The sequence below is a fragment of the Salvelinus alpinus genome, chromosome 34 (genome assembly GCF_045679555.1).
Source record: "Salvelinus alpinus chromosome 34, SLU_Salpinus.1, whole genome shotgun sequence".
In the NCBI taxonomy this organism is placed as follows: domain Eukaryota; kingdom Metazoa; phylum Chordata; class Actinopteri; order Salmoniformes; family Salmonidae; genus Salvelinus; species Salvelinus alpinus.
In genome coordinates, this window is record NC_092119.1 from 7,532,799 (window position 1) to 7,555,090 (window position 22,292).

The 22,292-nt window shown below is 45.3% G+C and overlaps 1 protein-coding gene across 2 annotated transcripts in view; it reads right to left on the minus strand.

Annotated features, from left to right (window-relative positions):
• LOC139563577 (histone-lysine N-methyltransferase NSD2-like) overlaps window positions 1-22,292 on the minus strand; it is an 83,043-nt gene that overhangs the window by 18,939 nt on the left and 41,812 nt on the right. Inside the window, exons 11-15 of one of the 2 annotated variants that reach the window (XM_071382364.1) lie at window positions 18,152-18,331; window positions 17,410-17,566; window positions 5,909-6,111; window positions 3,628-3,731; window positions 546-668 (exon numbers count right to left, since the gene is read on the minus strand). In XM_071382364.1, the coding sequence (XP_071238465.1) occupies window positions 546-668; window positions 3,628-3,731; window positions 5,909-6,111; window positions 17,410-17,566; window positions 18,152-18,331 (767 nt within the window). Of the gene's footprint in view, window positions 1-545; window positions 816-3,627; window positions 3,732-5,908; window positions 6,112-17,409; window positions 17,567-18,151; window positions 18,332-22,292 lie in introns of both variants that reach the window. The other variant, XM_071382363.1, reaches the window with a different exon arrangement.

Consider the following 22,292-nt stretch of genomic DNA (forward strand, 5'->3'; position numbering starts at 1 on the left):
ATTTTGATTCCCAGTACGGGCAGGCCATTTTGATTCCCAGTTCGGGCAGGCCATTTTGATTCCCAGTACGGGCAGGCCACTTTGCAAGAACAACAAAGTCAAGGTATTGGAGTGGGCATCACAAAGCCCTGACCTCAATCCTATAGAAAATGTGTGTGCAGATCTTAAAAAGCTTGTGCGAGCAAAGAGGCCTACAAACCTGACTCAGTTACACCAGCCCTGTCAGGAGAAATGGGCCAAAATTCACCCAACTTATTGTGGGAAGCTTGTGGAAGGGTAACCGAAACGTTTGACCCAAATTAAACAATTTAAAGGCAATGCTACCAAATACAAATTGAGTGTATGTAAACTTCTGACCCACTGGGAATGTGATGAAAGAACTATTATTCTGACATTTCACATTCTTAAAATAAAGTGGGGATCCTAACTGACCTAAGACAGGGGATTTTTACTAGGATTAAATGTCAGGAATTGTGAAAAACTGAGCTTAAATGTATTTGGCTAAGGTGTATGTAAACTGTATAGACACACACACACACACATACCTTCTTAATATCCCGTAGTGCCACCAGACCCCAGCCCTTGCCAGCAGTCTTGATGATCTTAGTCACTGGGTAGTGTCTCTTGGTGAAGTCCTGGTTGCAGCATCGCTCTGCGTTGGGACAGACCTGAGGGTGGCACTCGTACATCAACATCCTGTTCAGGCATTCTGACTCAAACCCACACGGCTTCTCGTCCGTGGGCTTACAGTTACACTTGGGGATTTCTGACACGTCGGCTGTGTAGACTTGCACCCGGCCACAGGGCTTGTTGATCTGCAGAACATACAGGGGAGAACATACAGTACAAATATCAAACTGGACAAAGGTGAACAAAGGACCGAGTTTGAAGGAATAAGTTGAAGTTTGGAGGACTCAGATGAAACGCGTTTGAAGGACTCAGATGAAACGCGTTTGAAGGACTCAGATGAAACGCGTTTGAAGGACTCAGATGAAACGCATTTGAAGGACTCAGATGAAACGCATTTGAAGGACTCAGATGAAACGCTTTTGAAGGACTCAGATGAAACGCTTTTGAAGGACTCAGATGAAACGCTTTTGAAGGACTCAGATGAAACGCGTTTGAAGGACTCAGATGAACCGCATTTGAAGGACTCAGATGAAACGCTTTTGAAGGACTCAGATGAAACGTGTTTGAAGTCTTGGCTCTCTCTAATTCTCTCTTTCTTTCTCTCTCTCGGAGGACCGGAGCCCTAGGACCATACGTCAGGACTATCGGGCATGATGACTCCTTGCTGTCCCCAGTCCGCCTGGCCTTGCTGCTATTCCAGTTTCAACTGTTCTGCCTGCGGTTATGGAACCCCTACCTGTCCCAGACCTGCTGTTTTCAACTCTTAATGATCGGCTATGAAAAGCCAACTGACATTTATTCCTGATTATTATTTGACCATGCTTGTCATTTATGAACATTTTGAAAATCTTGGCTCTCTCTAATTCTCTCCTTCTCTCTTTCTTTCTCTCTCTCGGAGGACCTGAGCCCTAGGACCATACGTCAGGACTACCGGGCATGATGACTCCTTGCTGTCCCCAGTCCACCTGGCCTTGCTGCTATTCCAGTTTCAACTGTTCTGCCTGCGGTTATGGAACCGCCACCTGTCCCAGACCTGCTGTTTTCAACTCTTAATGATCGGCTATGAAAAGCCAACTGAAAATTATTCCTGATTATTATTTGACCATGCTTGTCACTTGTGAACATTTTGAACATCTTGGCATAGTTCTGTTATAATCTCCACCCGGCACAGCCAGAAGAGGACTGGCCACCCCTCATAGCCTGGTTCCTCTCTAGGTTTCTTCCTAGGTTTTGGCCTTTCTAGGGAGTTTTTCCTAGCCACCGTGCTTCTACACCTGCATTGCTTGCTGTTTGGGGTTTTAGGCTGGGTGTCTGTACAGCACTTCGAGATATTAGCTGATGTACGAAGGGATATATAAAATAAACTTGATTGATTGATTGACCGCATTTGAAGGACTAAGGTGGACCGCGTTTAAAGGACTAAGGTGGATCGCGTTTAAAGGACTAAGGTGGATCGCGTTTGAAGGACTAAAATGGACCGAGCTTAAAGGACTAAGGTGGACCGAGCTTAAAGGACTAAGGTGGACCGCATTTAAAGGACTAAGGTGGACCGAGCCTAATGGACTAAGTTGGACCGCGTTTGAAGGACTAAGTTGGACCGCGTTTGAAGAACTAAGTTGGACCGAATTTGAAGGACTAAGTTGGACCGAATGTGATGGACTAAGAGGGACCAAGTATAACGGACTAAGATCAAATCAAATCAAATTTTATTGGTCACATGGTTAGCAGATGTTAATGCGAGTGCAGCGAAATGCTTGTGCTTCTAGTTCCGACCGTACAGTAATATCTAACAAGTAATCTAACAATTTCACAACTACTACCTTATACACACAAGTGTAAAGGAATGAATATGAATATGTACATATAAATATATGGATGAGCGATGGCCGAACGGCATAGGTAAGATGCAGTAGATGGTATAGAGTATAGTATATACATATGAGATGAGTAATGTAGGGTATGTAAACATTATATAAAGTGGCATAGTTTAAAGTGGCTAGTGATACCTTTATTACATCCAATTTTTTATTATTAAAGTGGCTGGAGTTGAGTCAGTATGTTGGCAGCGGCCACTAAATGTTAGTGGTGGCTGTTTAACAGTCTGATGGCCTTGAGATAGAAGCTGTTTTTCAGTCTCTCGGTCCCTGCTTTGATGCACCTGTACTGACCTCGCCTTCTGGATGATAGCGGGGTGAACAGGCAGTGGCTCGGGTGGTTGTTGTCCTTGATGATCTTTATGGCCTTCCTGTGACATCGGGTGGTGTAGGTGTCCTGGAGGGCAGGTAGTTTGCCCCCGGTGATGCGTTGTGCAGACCTCTACCCTCTGGAGAGCCTTACGGTTGTGGGCGGAGCAGTTGCCGTACCAGGCGGTGATACAGCCTGACAGGATGCTCTCGATTGTGCATCTGTAAAGGTTTGTGAGTGTTTTTGGTGACAAGCCGAATTTCTCCAGCCTCCTGAGGTTGAAGAGGCGCTGTTGCGCCTTCTTCACCACGCTGTCTGTGTGGGTGGACCATTTCAGTTTGTCCGTGATGTGTACGCCGAGGAACTTAAAACTTTCCACCTTCTCCACTACTGTCCTGTCGATGTGGATAGGGGGGTGCTTCCTCTGCTGTTTCCTGAAGTCCACGATCATCTCCTTTGTTTTGTTGACGTTGAGTGTGAGGTTATTTTCCTGACACCACATTCCGAGTGCCCTCACCTCCTCCCTGTAGGCCGTCTCGTTGTTGTTGGTAATCAAGCCTACCACTGTAGTGTCGTCTGCAAACTTGATGATTGAGTTGGATGCGTGCATGGCCATGGGTGAGGCCTGAGAACGCGCCCTTGTGGGGCTCCAATGTTGAGGATCAGCAGGGTGGAGATGTTGTTTCCTACCCTCACCCCTTGGGGGTGGCCCGTCAGAAAGTCCTGGACTGAGTTTGAAGGACTAAAATGGACTGAGTTTCAGGACAGAAGTAAGAGTACAGTTACAAAGGGTTAGGTTTATAGAGTTCAGACCTTGATGTATTTGTACGGAGGTGGTTTCCTGTTGTTCTCCTGCGTCTCCTTGGCCTCCCGTTCCATCTTGATCTCCTTGAAGCGATTCTCTGCCTCCAACAGCGCTGGAGAGACAGATTACTGTTATCTTCAGTTGTCTAAGTGATACTATAACAGGCATTATATGCACAAAAGACAATGATCGGTAGTGCAGCGACGTGTCGTTTCAATGTTCAATGTAATATGCGGAGCATTCTTTAACTGTCTAAAACACTGAACTGTTATGGCCTCCTCCCTCCTTTGTGTCTTTTATGGAGGAGGACCTAGCTTTTTCTCCAAGACAAAGGGTCATACAAGTGTCCGTTCACACACCTAGGGGCAATGCCATGTGACCTCACAGGACTACAAAAAGCCTCTTATCCTGCTGGACCTCTCAACTCTGGACACAAAGGAGGGAGAAGCACCTCTATCTCCAGCAACCCGTCTACAGGGCCTGGATCTTTGCCTTTAAATGTCCAGAAATTGTAATTTGATAAATTATGGAAAAAGTACCTTTTTGGGAATAGTACCTGTAATGGAGTAGAGAAATTGGGACGGAAGTGCCCATGCACTAAACAGACTCAGAAAACATCTCAGAAGAAGGCTTAAGACCTTCAAAGAGCTAGTGTAGCCTGAACAGTACACTACAGATCACCTTCAAGGACAAAGAGCTAGTGTAACCTGAACAGTACACTACAGAGCACCTTCAAGGACAAAAAGCTAGTGTAACCTGAACAGTACACTACAGATCCCCTTCAAGGACAAAGAGCTAGTGTAACCTGAACAGTACACTACAGATCACTTTCTTCAAGGACAAAGAGCTAGTGTAACCTGAACAGTACACTACAGATCCCCTTCAAGGACAAAGAGCTAGTGTAACCTGAACAGTACACTACAGATCACTTTCTTCAAGGACAAAGAGCTAGTGTAACCTGAACAGTACACTACAGATCACCTTCAAGGACAAAGAGCTAGTGTAACCTGAACAGTACACTACAGATCCCCTTCAAGGACAAAGAGCTAGTGTAACCTGAACAGTACACTACAGATCCCCTTCAAGGACAAAGAGCTAGTGTAACCTGAACAGTACACTACAGATCACCTTCAAGGACAAAGAGCTAGTGTAACCTGAACAGTACACTACAGATCACTTTCTTCAAGGACAAAGAGCTAGTGTAACCTGAACAGTACACTACAGATCCCCTTCAAGGACAAAGAGCTAGTGTAGCCTGAACGGTACACTACAGATCCCCTTCAAGGACAAAGAGCTAGTGTAGCCTGAACGGTACACTACAGATCACCTTCTTCAAGGACAAAGAGCTAGTGTAACCTGAACAGTACACTACAGATCCCCTTCAAGGACAAAGAGCTAGTGTAACCTGAACAGTACACTACAGATCACCTTCAAGGACAAAGAGCTAGTGTAACCTGAACAGTACACTACAGATCACCTTCTTCAAGGACAAAGAGCTAGTGTAGCCTGAACAGTACACTACAGATCCCCTTCAAGGACAAAGAGCTAGTGTAACCTGAACAGTACACTACAGATCACCTTCTTCAAGGACAAAGAGCTAGTGTAGCCTGAACAGTACACTACAGATCACCTTCTTCAAGGACAAAGAGCTAGTGTAACCTGAACAGTACACTACAGAGCACCTTCTTCAAGGACAAAGAGCTAGTGTAACCTGAACAGTACACTACAGATCACCTTCTTCAAGGACAAAGAGCTAGTGTAGCCTGAACAGTACACTACAGATCCCCTTCAAGGACAAAGAGCTAGTGTAACCTGAACAGTACACTACAGATCCCCTTCAAGGACAAAGAGCTAGTGTAACCTGAACAGTACACTACAGATCCCCTTCTTCAAGGAAAGTCAAGCAAGGAGCCAACAGATTAGAGCAACAAGCATCAGGACACCAACTCAGGACAAGCTACAACAGACTTTGATCACAGACTGAGTATTACATTTAATGTTCAGGATCTGCAGGTCTTCACTTCCATTTCAAGATTATTCTCATTATGATTGATGAGTGTTATTAAATGTTGATCAATTGTGTTTGTCTTGTTATTCTTGGGAAGAACTCCAATTGATTTTAAAATAATTCATACCTTCAGATTATTATTATTCAAATTTTCTAAGTATTATTCTAACTTTAGCCTTAGAGAGAGTTAGTGTCAATAACTGTTAAGTCAGGCTTTCTTAGAATACTATTTTGTCCAAGTAAGGACAGTGGGCTGCTGAATATTCCATGGGTGAGTTTACCGTTCTTGAAGACCTTCCCTATCCCAGTCTTCTGGACCTTGCTGCCCCTGTCTCCCTCCATGTAGGGGAAAACTCGGCCCTGGTGCGTCCAGAAGTAGTCCTTAGAACCGAAGAAGAACACTGGGAACTCTCCGATTTTGTGGCGAAGGTGCTGGATGTTGGTGGGGATGTTCCGGGGGTGCTGGATCTCTGCAGGCCACCACCTGGACATAACGAGGGAAATTACACAGTATTCTAAAAAACACACACACAGGGTTTATACCTGCCCACATACCATATCGTCATACCGTCCTTCTCTCAACCCGGGATTTATGGTATTACCGGTTTAGTACCCAAGTGGGCCGCAAAAAAGCCCATTGGGCATCTATTACCAGTATGCTAACCAAATAAGCATAAGTAATAGCGAATTTCCATGGCGGCTGCTAGCTAAATATGCTAACGACCAGAAATAAATTATTTTTTTGTTGCAAAGACAGGCGCTCCAGCTTAAAGTTCTACATACAGTTGCAAGAGAAAGTATGTGAACCCTTTGGAATTACCTGGATTTCTACATAAAATGTGATCTGATCTTCCTCTAAGTCACAACAATAGTATTTTTATGGCCTATATTGAATACTTATTTTAAACATTCACAGTGTAGGTTGGAAAAAGTTTGTGAATTCAGAACTCCGGTAACCTGGAGTCCAATCAATGAGACGAGATTGGAGATGTTAGTTAGAGCTGTCCTGCAATATAAAATACACTCACAAAATGTGAGTTTGCTATTCACAAGAAGCATTGACCGATGTGAACCATGCCTCGAAACAAAAGAGATCGCAGAAGACCTAAGATTAAGAATTGTTAACTTGAATAAAGCTGGAAAGGGTTACAAAAGTATCTCTAAAAGCCTTGATGTTCATCAGTCCACGGTAAGACAAATTGTCTATAAATGGAGAAAGTTCATCACTGTTGCTCCTCTCCCTAGGAGTGGCCGTCCTGCAAAGATGACTGCAAGAGCACAGCGCAGAATGCTGAATGAGGTTAAGAAGAATCCTAGAGTGTCAGCTAAAGACTTACAGAAATCTCTGGAACATGCTAACATCTTTGTTGATGAGTCTACGATACGTAAAACACTAAACAAGAATGGTGTTCATGAGAGGACACCACAGAAGAAGCCACTGCTGTCCAAAAATAACATGGCTGCACGTCTGAAGTTCGCAAAAGAGCACCTGGATGTTCCACAGTGCTAGTGGCAAAATATTCTGTGGACAGATGAAACTACAGTTGAGTTGTTTGGAAGGAACAACACTTTTAACGCATTAGAAATATCTTTCTGAGTTTTGTAAAAACATTTCTAAAATGCTTCTTATTGTAATTTCTGCTTCAGTTGCACTTCTAAACTCATAATTCAGGACCAGGCCTTCTATCAGCAGGCAGCGCTCTGACTGACCTCTTCTATCAGCAGGCAGCGCTCTGACTGACCTCTTCTATCAGCAGGCAGCGCTCTGACTGACCTCTTCTATCAGCAGGCAGCGCTCTGACTGACCTCTTCTATCAGCAGGCAGCGCTCTGACTGACCTCTTCTATCAGCAGGCAGCGCTCTGACTGACCTCTTCTATCAGCAGGCAGCGCTCTGACTGACCTCTTCTATCAGCAGGCAGCGCTCTGACTGACCTCTTCTATCAGCAGGCAGCGCTCTGACTGACCTCTTCTATCAACAGGCAGCGCTCTGACTGACCTCTTCTATCAGCAGGCAGCGCTCTGACTGACCTCTTCTATCAGCAGGCAGCGCTCTGACTGACCTCTTCTATCAGCAGGCAGCGCTCTGACTGACCTCTTCTATCAGCAGGCAGCGCTCTGACTGACCTCTTCTGTCAGCAGGCAGCGCTCTGACTGACCTCTTCTATCAGCAGGCAGCGCTCTGACTGACCTCTTCTATCAGCGCTCTGACTGACCTCTTCTATCAGCAGGCAGCGCTCTGACTGACCTCTTCTATCAGCAGGCAGCACTCTGACTGACCTCTTCTATCAGCAGGCAGCGCTCTGACTGACCTCTTCTATCAGCAGGCAGCGCTCTGACTGACCTCTTCTATCAGCAGGCAGCGCTCTGACTGATATGGAGATACTTTTCTCTCTACTTTTCTCGGTGTAGCCAGACTATTTTTCTCCTGTAAAATGCAAGTTTAACTTTAAGCAAAACATTAGGTAGCTGTAGCTGCCTACATTCTTCCTGTCATTCCTTCCTGTTTTTGCAAAAAATTCCTTGCTTTTTCATTGTAAGCTCATCTACTTTTTTGTCTGTCAATATCATTACACTTCTGTTGTCATCTGATGAAAATGTAGCTGTTTTCAGCCTAATGTGTTGCAACGATGTATTTTCTGAAGGAAAACTAGTTGCACGGTCCTGGTCTCTATTGAAGCAAAAAAAGACTTTCAATATAAAACGTGACCCCTGACAATACACAGCTGGACTCACCTGCTCCTGCTTTCTCCTGTTGTGCTATTTACAAACAAACACGTGACTGGGTCAGCGGTTCTGGGGAACTATGGTAAGCTTCATAATGTGACTGGGTCAGCGGTTCTGGGGGACTATGGTAAGCTTCATAATGTGACTGGGTCAGCGGTTCTGGGGGACTATGGTAAGCTTCATAATGTGACTGGGTCAGCGGTTCTGGGGGACTATGGTAAGCTTCATAATGTGACTGGGTCAGCGGTTCTGGGGAACTATGGTAAGCTTCATAATGTGACTGGGTCAGCGGTTCTGGGGGACTATGGTAAGCTTCATAATGTGACTGGGTCAGCAGTTCTGGGGGACTATGGTAACTATGGTAAGCTTCATAATGTGACTGGGTCAGCGGTTCTGGGGAACTATGGTAAGCTTCATAATGTGACTGGGTCAGCGGTTCTGGGGGACTATGATAAGCTTCATAATGTGACTGGGTCAGCGGTTCTGGGGGACTATGATAAGCTTCATAATGTGACTGGGTCAGCGGTTCTGGGGGACTATGGTAAGCTTCATAATGTGACTGGGTCAGCGGTTCTGGGGGACTATGGTAAGCTTCATAATGTGACTGGGTCAGCGGTTCTGGGGAACTATGGTAACTATGGTAAGCTTCATAATGTGACTGGGTCAGCGGTTCTGGGGAACTATGATAAGCTTCATAATGTGACTGGGTCAGCGGTTCTGGGGGACTATGATAAGCTTCATAATGTGACTGGGTCAGTGGTTCTGGGGGACTATGGTAAGCTTCATAATGTGACTGGGTCAGCGGTTCTGGGGGACTATGGTAAGCTTCATAATGTGACTGGGTCAGCGGTTCTGGGGAACTATGGTAACTATGGTAAGCTTCATAATGTGACTGGGTCAGCAGGTTCTGGGGGAACTATGGATAAGCTTCATAATGTGACTGGGTCAGCGGTTCTGGGGGACTATGGAGTAAGCTTCATAATGTGGAGCTGTGGTCTAGCTGGTTCTGGGGGACTATGGTAAGCCTTCATAATGTGACTGGGTCAGCGGTTCTGGGGGACTATGGTAAGCTTCATAATGTGACTGGGTCAGCGGTTCTGGGGAACTATGGTAACTATGGTAAGCTTCATAATGTGACTGGGTCAGCGGTTCTGGGGAACTATGGTAACTATGGTAAGCTTCATAATGTGACTGGGTCAGCGGTTCTGGGGGACTATGGTAAGCTTCATAATGTGACTGGGTCAGCGGTTCTGGGGGACTATGGTAAGCTTCATAATGTGACTGGGTCAGCGGTTCTGGGGAACTATGGTAACTATGGTAAGCTTCATAATGTGACTGGGTCAGCGGTTCTGGGGAACTATGATAAGCTTCATAATGTGACTGGGTCAGCGGTTCTGGGGGACTATGATAAGCTTCATAATGTGACTGGGTCAGTGGTTCTGGGGGACTATGGTAAGCTTCATAATGTGACTGGGTCAGCGGTTCTGGGGGACTATGGTAAGCTTCATAATGTGACTGGGTCAGCAGTTCTGGGGGACTATGGTAAGCTTCATAATGTGACTGGGTCAGCGGTTCTGGGGAACTATGGTAACTATGGTAAGCTTCATAATGTGACTGGGTCAGCGGTTCTGGGGAACTATGATAAGCTTCATAATGTGACTGGGTCAGCGGTTCTGGGGGACTATGATAAGCTTCATAATGTGACTGGGTCAGTGGTTCTGGGGGACTATGGTAAGCTTCATAATGTGACTGGGTCAGCGGTTCTGGGGGACTATGGTAAGCTTCATAATGTGACTGGGTCAGCGGTTCTGGGGAACTATGGTAACTATGGTAAGCTTCATAATGTGACTGGGTCAGCGGTTCTGGGGAACTATGGTAACTATGGTAAGCTTCATAATGTGACTGGGTCAGCGGTTCTGGGGGACTATGGTAAGCTTCATAATGTGACTGGGTCAGCGGTTCTGGGGAACTATGGTAACTATGGTAAGCTTCATAATGTGACTGGGTCAGCGGTTCTGGGGAACTATGATAAGCTTCATAATGTGACTGGGTCAGCGGTTCTGGGGGACTATGATAAGCTTCATAATGTGACTGGGTCAGCGGTTCTGGGGGACTATGGTAAGCTTCATAATGTGACTGGGTCAGCGGTTCTGGGGGACTATGGTAAGCTTCATAATGTGACTGGGTCAGCAGTTCTGGGGGACTATGGTAAGCTTCATAATGTGACTGGGTCAGCGGTTCTGGGGAACTATGGTAACTATGGTAAGCTTCATAATGTGACTGGGTCAGCGGTTCTGGGGAACTATGATAAGCTTCATAATGTGACTGGGTCAGCGGTTCTGGGGGACTATGATAAGCTTCATAATGTGACTGGGTCAGTGGTTCTGGGGGACTATGGTAAGCTTCATAATGTGACTGGGTCAGCGGTTCTGGGTAACTATGGTAACTATGGTAAGCTTCATAATGTGACTGGGTCAGCGGTTCTGGGGAACTATGGTAACTATGGTAAGCTTCATAATGTGACTGGGTCAGCGGTTCTGGGGAACTATGGTAACTATGGTAAGCTTCATAATGTGACTGGGTCAGCGGTTCTGGGGGACTATGGTAAGCTTCATAATGTGACTGGGTCAGCGGTTCTGGGGGACTATGGTAAGCTTCATAATGTGACTGGGTCAGCGGTTCTGGGGAACTATGGTAACTATGGTAAGCTTCATAATGTGACTGGGTCAGCGGTTCTGGGGAACTATGATAAGCTTCATAATGTGACTGGGTCAGCGGTTCTGGGGGACTATGATAAGCTTCATAATGTGACTGGGTCAGTGGTTCTGGGGGACTATGGTAAGCTTCATAATGTGACTGGGTCAGCGGTTCTGGGGGACTATGGTAAGCTTCATAATGTGACTGGGTCAGCAGTTCTGGGGGACTATGGTAAGCTTCATAATGTGACTGGGTCAGCGGTTCTGGGGAACTATGGTAACTATGGTAAGCTTCATAATGTGACTGGGTCAGCGGTTCTGGGGAACTATGATAAGCTTCATAATGTGACTGGGTCAGCGGTTCTGGGGGACTATGATAAGCTTCATAATGTGACTGGGTCAGTGGTTCTGGGGGACTATGGTAAGCTTCATAATGTGACTGGGTCAGCGGTTCTGGGGGACTATGGTAAGCTTCATAATGTGACTGGGTCAGCGGTTCTGGGGAACTATGGTAACTATGGTAAGCTTCATAATGTGACTGGGTCAGCGGTTCTGGGGAACTATGGTAACTATGGTAAGCTTCATAATGTGACTGGGTCAGCGGTTCTGGGGAACTATGATAAGCTTCATAATGTGACTGGGTCAGCGGTTCTGGGGGACTATGATAAGCTTCATAATGTGACTGGGTCAGCGGTTCTGGGGGACTATGGTAAGCTTCATAATGTGACTGGGTCAGCGGTTCTGGGGGACTATGGTAAGCTTCATAATGTGACTGGGTCAGCGGTTCTGGGGGACTATGGTAAGCTTCATAATGTGACTGGGTCAGCGGTTCTGGGGGACTATGGTAAGCTTCATAATGTGACTGGGTCAGCGGTTCTGGGGGACTATGGTAAGCTTCATAATGTGACTGGGTCAGCGGTTCTGGGGAACTATGATAAGCTTCATAATGTGACTGGGTCAGCGGTTCTGGGGGACTATGATAAGCTTCATAATGTGACTGGGCAGTGGTTCTGGGGGATTATGGTAAGCTTCATAATGTGACTGGGTCAGCGGTTCTGGGGGACTATGGTAAGCTTCATAATGTGACTGGGTCAGCGGTTCTGGGGAACTATGATAAGCTTCATAATGTGACTGGGTCACCGGTTCTGGGGAACTATGATAAGCTTCATAATGTGACTGGGTCAGCTGTTCTGAGGGACTATGGTAAGCTTCATAATGTGACTGGGTCAGCGGTTCTGGGGGACTATGGTAAGCTTCATAATGTGACTGGGTCAGCGGTTCTGGGGAACTATGGTAAGCTTCATAATGTGACTGGGTCAGCTGTTCTGAGGGACTATGGTAAGCTTCATAATGTGACTGGGTCAGCGGTTCTGGGGGACTATGGTAAGCTTCATAATGTGACTGGGTCAGCGGTTCTGGGGAACTATGGTAACTATGGTAAGCTTCATAATGTGACTGGGTCAGCGGTTCTGGGGGACTATGGTAAACTTCATAATGTAAAATAATGTGACATAATGTGACATAGGGTAATATGTACATGTAGGTAAAGTTATTAAAGTGACTTTGCATAGATAATAACACAGTAGCAACAGCATAGAGGAGGAAGGGAGGGCAGTGCAAATAGTCTGTGTAGCAATTTGATTAGATGTTCATGAGTCTTATGGCTTCGGGGTAGAAGCTGTTGAGAAGCCTCTTGAACCTAGACTTGGCGCTCCGGTACCCCTTGCCATGCGGTAGCAAAGAGAACAGTCTATGACTAGGGTGGCTGGAGTCTTTGACAATTTTTTGGGACTTCCTCTGACACCGCCGGGTATAGAGATCCAGGATGGCAAGAAGCTTGGCCCCAGTGATGTACTGGGCCGTTCGCACTACCCTCTGTAGTGCCTTGCGGTCGGAGACCGAGCAGTTGCCATACCAGTCAGGATGCTCTCGATGGTGCAGCTGTAGAACCTTTTGAGGATCTGAGGATCCATGCCAAATCTTTTTAGTTTCCTGAGAGGGAATAGGTTTTGTCGTGCCATCTTCACGACTGTCTTGGTGTGTTTGGACCATGTTAGTTTGTTGGTGATGTGGACGCCAAGGAACTTGAAGCTCTCAACCTGCTCCACTACAGCCCCGTCGATGAGAATGGGGGCGTGCTCGGTCCTCCTTTTCCTGTAGTCCACAACCATCTCCTTTGTCTTGATCACGTCGAGGGAGAAGTTGTTGTCCCTGCACCACACGGTCAGGTCTCTGACCTCCTCCCTATAGGTTGTCTTGTTGCTGTCCGTGATCAGGCCTATCACTGTTGTGTCATCGGTGAGTGAACAGGGAGTACAGGAGGAGACTGAGCATGCACCCCTGAGGGGCCCCCGTGTTGAGGATCAGCGTGGCAGATGTGTTGTTACCAACTGGGGAAGGCCCGTCAGGAAGTCCAGGATCCAGTTGCAGAGGGAGGTGTTTAGTCCCAGGGTCCTTAGCTTAGTGATGAGGGAACTATGGTGTTGAACGCTGAGCTGTAGTCAATGAATAGCATTCTCACATGGGTGTTCCTTTTGTCCAGGTGGGAAAGGGCAGTGTGGAGTGCAATAGAGATTGCATCATCTGTGCATCTGTTGGGGCGGTATGCAAATTATTTTGGGTCTGGTGTTTCTGGGGTAATGGTGTTGATGTGAACCATGATCAGCCATTCAAAGCACTTTATGGCTACAGATGTGAGTGCTACGGATCGGTAGTCATTTAGGCAGGTTACCTTGGTGTTCTTGGGCACAGGGACTATGGTGGTCTGCTTGAAACATGTTGGTATTCCAGACTCAGACAGGGAGAGGTTGAAAATGCCAGTGAAGACACTTGCCAGTTGGTCAGTGCATGCTCGCAGTACATGTCCTGGTAATCCGTTTGGCTCTGCAGCCTTGTGTATGTTGACCTGGTTAAAGGTCTTACTGACATCGGCTGCGGAGAACGTCATCACACAGTCGTCCGGAACAGCTCATGCATGTTTTAGTGTTACTTGCCCCGAAGCGAGCATATTAGTATTTTAGCTCGTATGGTAGACTCGTTTCACTGGGCAGCTCTCGGCTGTGCTTCCCTTTGTAGTCTGTAATAGTTTGCAAGCCCTGCCACATCCGACGAGCTTCGGAGCCGGTGTAGTACGACTCGATCTTAGTCCTGTATTGAAGCTTTGCCTGTTTGATGGTTCGTCTGAGGGCATAGCTGGATTTCTTATAAGCTTCCGGGTTAGAGTCCCGCTCCTTGAAAGTGGCAGCTCTACCCTTTAGCTCAGTGCGGATGTTGCCTGTAATCCATGGCTTCTGGTTGAGGTATGTACGTACAGTCACTGTGGGGACGATGTCATCGATGCACTTATTGATGAAGCCAGTGACTGATGTGGTGTGCTCCTCAATGTCATCAGAAGAATCCAGGAACATTTTCCAGTCTGTGATAGCAAAACTGTCCTGTAGCTTAGCATTTGCTTCATCTGACCACTTTTTTATTGATCGTATCACTGGTGCTTCCTGCTTTAGTTTTTGCTTGTAAACAGGAATCAGGAGGATAGAACTATTGTCAGATTTGCCAAATGGAGGGCGAGGGAGAGCTTTGTACGCATCTCTTGTGTGTGGAGTAAAGGTGGTCTAGAGTTTTTTCCCCCACTGGTTGCACATTTAACGGTACTGGTAGAGTATGAATGAGCAAGACAAATGATTTAAGTGCCTATGAAAGGGGCATGGTAGTTGGTGCCTGGCGCACCGGTTTGATTGTGACAACAACTGAAAGGTTGCTGGGATTTTCATGCTCAACAGTTTCCTAAGAATGGTCCACGACCCAAAGGATATCCCGTCAACTGTGGGAAGCATTGGAGTCAACATGGGCCAGCATCCCTGTGGATGCTTTCAACAACTTGTAGAGTCCATTCCCCGACAAATTTGTAGGCGGATCTGGAGAATATCCATCAAAAATGCAGGACTAAGTTTAATCTGTGTCTGGGAAACCTTCCCACAGTGTTCTAGCACATACACAAACATACTGTCAGCACTAGAACCTGGCCGTAACAGTAGCCGACTGACCCGTAGTTAGCCATGTCTCTGTACTGACCCGTAGTTGGCCATGTCCCTGCACTGACCTGTAGTTGGCCATGTCCCTGCACTGACCCGTAGTTGGCCATGTCTCTGCACTGACCCGTAGTTGGCCATGTCTCTGCACTGACCCGTAGTTGGCCATGTCCCTGTACTGACCCATAGTTGGCCATGTCTCTGCACTGACCCGTAGTTGGCCATGTCTCTGTACTGACCCGTAGTTGGCCATGTCTCTGTACCGACCCGTAGTTGGCCATGTCCCTGCACTGACCTGTAGTTGGCCATGTCTCTGTACTGACCTGTAGTTGGCCATGTCCCTGTACTGACCCGTAGTTGGCCATGTCTCTGCACTGACCCGTAGTTGGCCATGTCCCTGTACTGACCCGGAGTTGGCCATGTCCCTGTACTGACCCGTAGTTGGCCATGTCTCTGCACTGACCCGTAGTTGGCCATGTCTCTGTACTGACCCGTAGTTGGCCATGTCCCTGTACTGACCCGTAGTTGGCCATGTCTCTGCTCTGACCCGTAGTTGGCCATGTCTCTGTACTGACCCGTAGTTGGCCATGTCCCTGTACTGACCCGTAGTTGGCCATGTCCCTGTACTGACCCGTAGTTGGCCATGTCTCTGCTCTGACCTGTAGTTGGCCATGTCTCTGCACTGACCCGTAGTTGGCCATGTCTCTGTACTGACCCGTAGTTGGCCATGTCCCTGTACTGACCCGTAGTTGGCCATGTCTCTGTACCGACCAGTAGTTGCCCATGTCTCTGTACCGACCAGTAGTTGCCCATGTCTCTGTACCGACCCGTAGTTGGCCATGTCCCTGTACTGACCCGTAGTTGGCCATGTCCCTGTACTGACCCGTAGTTGGCCATGTCCCTGTACTGACCCGTAGTTGGCCATGTCTCTGCACTGACCCGTAGTTGGCCATGTCTCTGTACTGACCCGTAGTTGGCCATGTCCCTGTACTGACCCGTAGTTGGCCATGTCCCTGTACTGACCCGTAGTTGGCCATGTCCCTGTACTGACCCGTAGTTGGCCATGTCTCTGCACTGACCCGTAGTTGGCCATGTCCCTGCACTGACCTGTAGTTGGCCATGTCCCTGTACTGACCCGTAGTTGGCCATGTCTCTGCTCTGACCCGTAGTTGGCCATGTCCCTGCACTGACCCGTAGTTGGCCATGTCCCTGCACTGACCCGTAGTTGGCCATGTCCCTGTACTGACCCGTAGTTGGCCATGTCCCTGCACTGACCCGTAGTTGGCCATGTCCCTGCACTGACCCGTAGTTGGCCATGTCTCTGCACCGACCCGTAGTTGGCCATGTCCCTGCACCGACCTGTAGTTGGCCATGTCCCTGCACTGACCCGTAGTTGGCCATGTCCCTGTACTGACCCGTAGTTGGCCATGTCCCTGTACTGACCTGTAGTTGGCCATGTCCCTGTACTGACCCGTAGTTGGCCATGTCTCTGCTCTGACCCGTAGTTGGCCATGTCCCTGCACTGACCCGTAGTTGGCCATGTCTCTGCACTGACCCGTAGTTGGCCATGTCCCTGCACTGACCCGTAGTTGGCCATGTCCCTGCACTGACCTGTAGTTGGCCATGTCCCTGTACTGACCCGTAGTTGGCCATGTCTCTGCTCTGACCCGTAGTTGGCCATGTCCCTGCACTGACCTGTAGTTGGCCATGTCCCTGCACTGACCCGTAGTTGGCCATGTCTCTGCACTGACCCGTAGTTGGCCATGTCCCTGCACTGACCCGTAGTTGGCCATGTCTCTGCACTGACCCGTAGTTGGCCATGTCTCTGCACTGACCCGTAGTTGGCCATGTCCCTGCACTGACCCGTAGTTGGCCATGTCCCTGCACTGACCCGTAGTTGGCCATGTCTCTGCTCTGGCCCGTAGTTGGCCATGTCCCTGCACTGACCCGTAGTTGGCCATGTCTCTGTACTGACCCGTAGTGTCTCTGCACCGACCTGTAGTTGGCCATGTCCCTGCACTGACCCGTAGTTGGCCATGTCCCTGCACTGACCTGTAGTTGGCCATGTCCCTGCACTGACCCGTAGTTGGCCATGTCCCTGCACTGACCTGTAGTTGGCCATGTCCCTGCACTGACCTGTAGTTGGCCATGTCCCTGCACTGACCTGTAGTTGGCCATGTCCCTGCACTGACCCGTAGTTGGCCATGTCCCTGCACTGACCTGTAGTTGGCCATGTCCCTGCACTGACCCGTAGTTGGCCATGTCCCTGCACTGACCTGTAGTTGGCCATGTCTCTGTACTGACCTGTAGTTGGCCATGTCTCTGTACCGACCTGTAGTTGCCCAGTTTGACCCAAATGATGTCTCTGTATTTGGGTTTCTTTCCGGCCCGGCAGTAGTTACAGAACCAGCTGCCGTCCGGCATCACGATGTTCAGACAGTCTGGGTGGAACGCTGCTGGACACGACTCACAGCACAGGAGCTGGCCACCTAAAGGACGACACAGACAGTATCTGACTTAGTGCACAAGGCAACACGTTCTCCTGCTTGGACTCCAGCAACAGTCTTCAATGCATCAATATTACTGTCGTCCTACAGAGGAGCAACACGTTCTCCTGCTTGGACTCCGGCAGCAGTCTTCAATACATCAATATTACTGTCGTCCTACAGGGGAGCAACACGTTCTCCTGCTTGGACTCCAGCAGCAGTCTTCAATGCATCAATATTACTGTCGTCCTACAGAGGAGCAACACGTTCTCCTGCTTGGACTCCGGCAGCAGTCTTCAATACATCAATATTACTGTCGTCCTACAGGGGAGCAACACATTCTCCTGCTTGGACTCCAGCAGCAGTCTGTCTGCATCAATATTACTGTCGTCCTACAGAGGAGCAACACGTTCTCCTGCTTGGACTCCAGCAGCAGTCTGTCTGCATCAATATTACTGTCGTCCTACAGAGGAGTAGATACTGACCTTTGGAGCAGATGAAGCACCAGCTGACGTTGACATGTGTGTGGTGGCAGTAGTTGTGTTGCAGTGTGTGTGTGTGTGTGTAGTTATAGTTGTGTATCTGTACCTTTGGAGCAGACGAAGCACCAGCTGACGTTGACATGCGAGTGGTGGCTGTAGCCCTTCTTGGGTGAGAAGTGGTTGGTGCAGATGATGGTGGTGGGGGTCAACATCTCACTGCCAGCCGCAACACACACCTCTCCTGTATGGTACGCCACCGGGCAGCGCAGGCAACGCATCAGCTTACCTACAATACACCACGGTATTAACACACCTGACCTACAATACACCACAATATTAACACACCTGACCTACAATACAACATTATATTAACACACCTGACCTACAATACACCACGATATTAACACACCTGACCTACAATACAACATGATATTAACACACCTGACCTACAATACAACATTATATTAACACACCTGACCTACAATACAACATTATATTAACACACCTGACCTACAATACACCACAATATTAACACACCTGACCTACAATACAACATGATATTAACACACCTGACCTACAATACAACATTATATTAACACACCTGACCTACAATACAACATTATATTAACACACCTGACCTACAATACACCACGATATTAACACACCTGACCTATAATACAACATTATATTAACACACCTGACCTACAATACACCACGATATTAACACACCTGACCTATAATACAACATTATATTAACACACCTGACCTACAATACACCACGATATTAACACACCTGACCTACAATACAACATTATATTAACACACCTGACCTATAATACACCACGATATTAACACACCTGACCTATAATACACCACGATATTAACACACCTGACATACAATACACCACGATATTAACACACCTGACCTACAATACACCACGATATTAACACACCTGACCTATAATAAAACATTATATTAACACACCTGACCTATAATACAACATTATATTAACACACCTGACCTATAATACAACATTATATTAACACACCTGACCTATAATACAACATTATATTAACACACCTGACCTATAATACACCATTATATTAACACACCTGACCTATAATACACCACGATATTAACACACCTGACCTATAATACACCACGATATTAACACACCTGACCTATAATACACCACGATATTAACACACCTGACCTATAATACACCACGATATTAACACACCTGACCTATAATACAACATTATATTAACACACCTGACCTATACTATAACATTATATTAACACACCTGACCTATAATACAACATTATATTAACACACCTGACCTATAATAAAACATTATATTAACACACCTGACCTACAATACAACACGATATTAACACACCTGACCTACATTACAACATTATATTAACACACCTGACCTATACTACAACATTATATTAACACACCTGACCTATAATATACCATTATATTAACACACCTGACCTATAATACACCATTATATTAACACACCTGACCTATAATACAACATTATATTAACACACCTGACCTACAATACACCACAATATTAACACACCTGACCTACATTACAACATTATATTAACACACCTGACCTATAATACACCACGATATTAACACACCTGACCTACAATACACCACGATATTAACACACCTGACCTATACTACAACATTATATTAACACACCTGACCTACATTACAACATTATATTAACACACCTGACCTACAATACACCACATGATATTAACACACCTGACCTATAATACAACATTATATTAACACACCTGACCTATAATACAACATTATATTAACACACCTGACCTATAATACAACATTATATTAACACACCTGACCTGACCTACAATACAACATTATATTAACACACCTGACCTATAATACAACATTATATTAACACACCTGACCTATACTACAACATTATATTAACACACCTGACCTATAATACAACATTATATTAACACACCTGACCTATAATACAACATTATATTAACACACCTGACCGATAATACACCATTATATTAACACACCTGACCGATAATACACCACGATATTAACACACCTGACCTATACTATAACATTATATTAACACACCTGACCTATACTATAACATTATATTAACACACCTGACCTATAATACACCATTATATTAACACACCTGACCGATAATACACCACGATATTAACACACCTGACCTATACTATAACATTATATTAACACACCTGACCTATACTATAACATTATATTAACACACCTGACCTATAATACAACATTATATTAACACACCTGACCTATAATACACCATTATATTAACACACCTGACCTACAATACACCATTATATTAACACACCTGACCGATAATACACCATTATATTAACACACCTGACCTATAATACAACATTATATTAACACACCTGACCGATAATACACCACGATATTAACACACCTGACCTATACTATAACATTATATTAACACACCTGACCTATACTATAACATTATATTAACACACCTGACCTATAATACAACATTATATTAACACACCTGACCTACAATACACCACGATATTAACACACCTGACCTATAATACAACATTATATTAACACACCTGACCTATAATACAACATTATATTAACACACCTGACCTATAATACAACATTATATTAACACACCTGACCTATAATACACCATTATATTAACACACCTGACCTATAATACACCATTATATTAACACACCTGACCTATAATACACCACGATATTAACACACCTGACCTATAATACAACATTATATTAACACACCTGACCTATAATACACCATTATATTAACACACCTGACCTATAATACAACATTATATTAACACACCTGACATACAATACACCACGATATTAACACACCTGACCTACAATACACCACAATATTAACACACCTGACCTATAATAAAACATTATATTAACACACCTGACCTATAATACAACATTATATTAACACACCTGACCTATAATACAACATTATATTAACACACCTGGCCTATAATACAACATTATATTAACACACCTGACCTATAATACACCATTATATTAACACACCTGACCTATAATACACCATTATATTAACACACCTGACCTATAATACACCACGATATTAACACACCTGACCTATAATACACCACGATATTAACACACCTGACCTATAATACACCACGATATTAACACACCTGACCTATAATACACCACGATATTAACACACCTGACCTATAATACAACATTATATTAACACACCTGACCTACAATACACCACGATATTAACACACCTGACCTATAATACAACATTATATTAACACACCTGACCTATAATACAACATTATATTAACACACCTGACCTATAATACAACATTATATTAACACACCTGACCTATAATACACCATTATATTAACACACCTGACCTATAATACAACATTATATTAACACACCTGACCTACAATACACCATGATATTAACACACCTGACCTATAATACACCATTATATTAACACACCTGACCTACAATACACCATGATATTAACACACCTGACCTATAATACACCATGATATTAACACACCTGACCTATAATACAACATTATATTAACACACCTGACCGATAATACACCACGATATTAACACACCTGACCTATACAACATTATATTAACACACCTGACCTATACTATAACATTATATTAACACACCTGACCTATAATACACCAATAACACACCTGACCTATAATACACCATTATATTAACACACCTGACCTATAATACACCACGATATTAACACACCTGACCTATAATACACAACATTATATTAACACACCTGACCGATAATACACCACGATATTAACACACCTGACCTATACTATAACATTATATTAACACACCTGACCTATACTATAACATTATATTAACACACCTGACCTATAATACAACATTATATTAACACACCTGACCTACAATACACCACGATATTAACACACCTGACCTATAATACAACATTATATTAACACACCTGACCTATAATACAACATTATATTAACACACCTGACCTATAATACAACATTATATTAACACACCTGACCTATAATACACCATTATATTAACACACCTGACCTATAATACACCATTATATTAACACACCTGACCTATAATACACCACGATATTAACA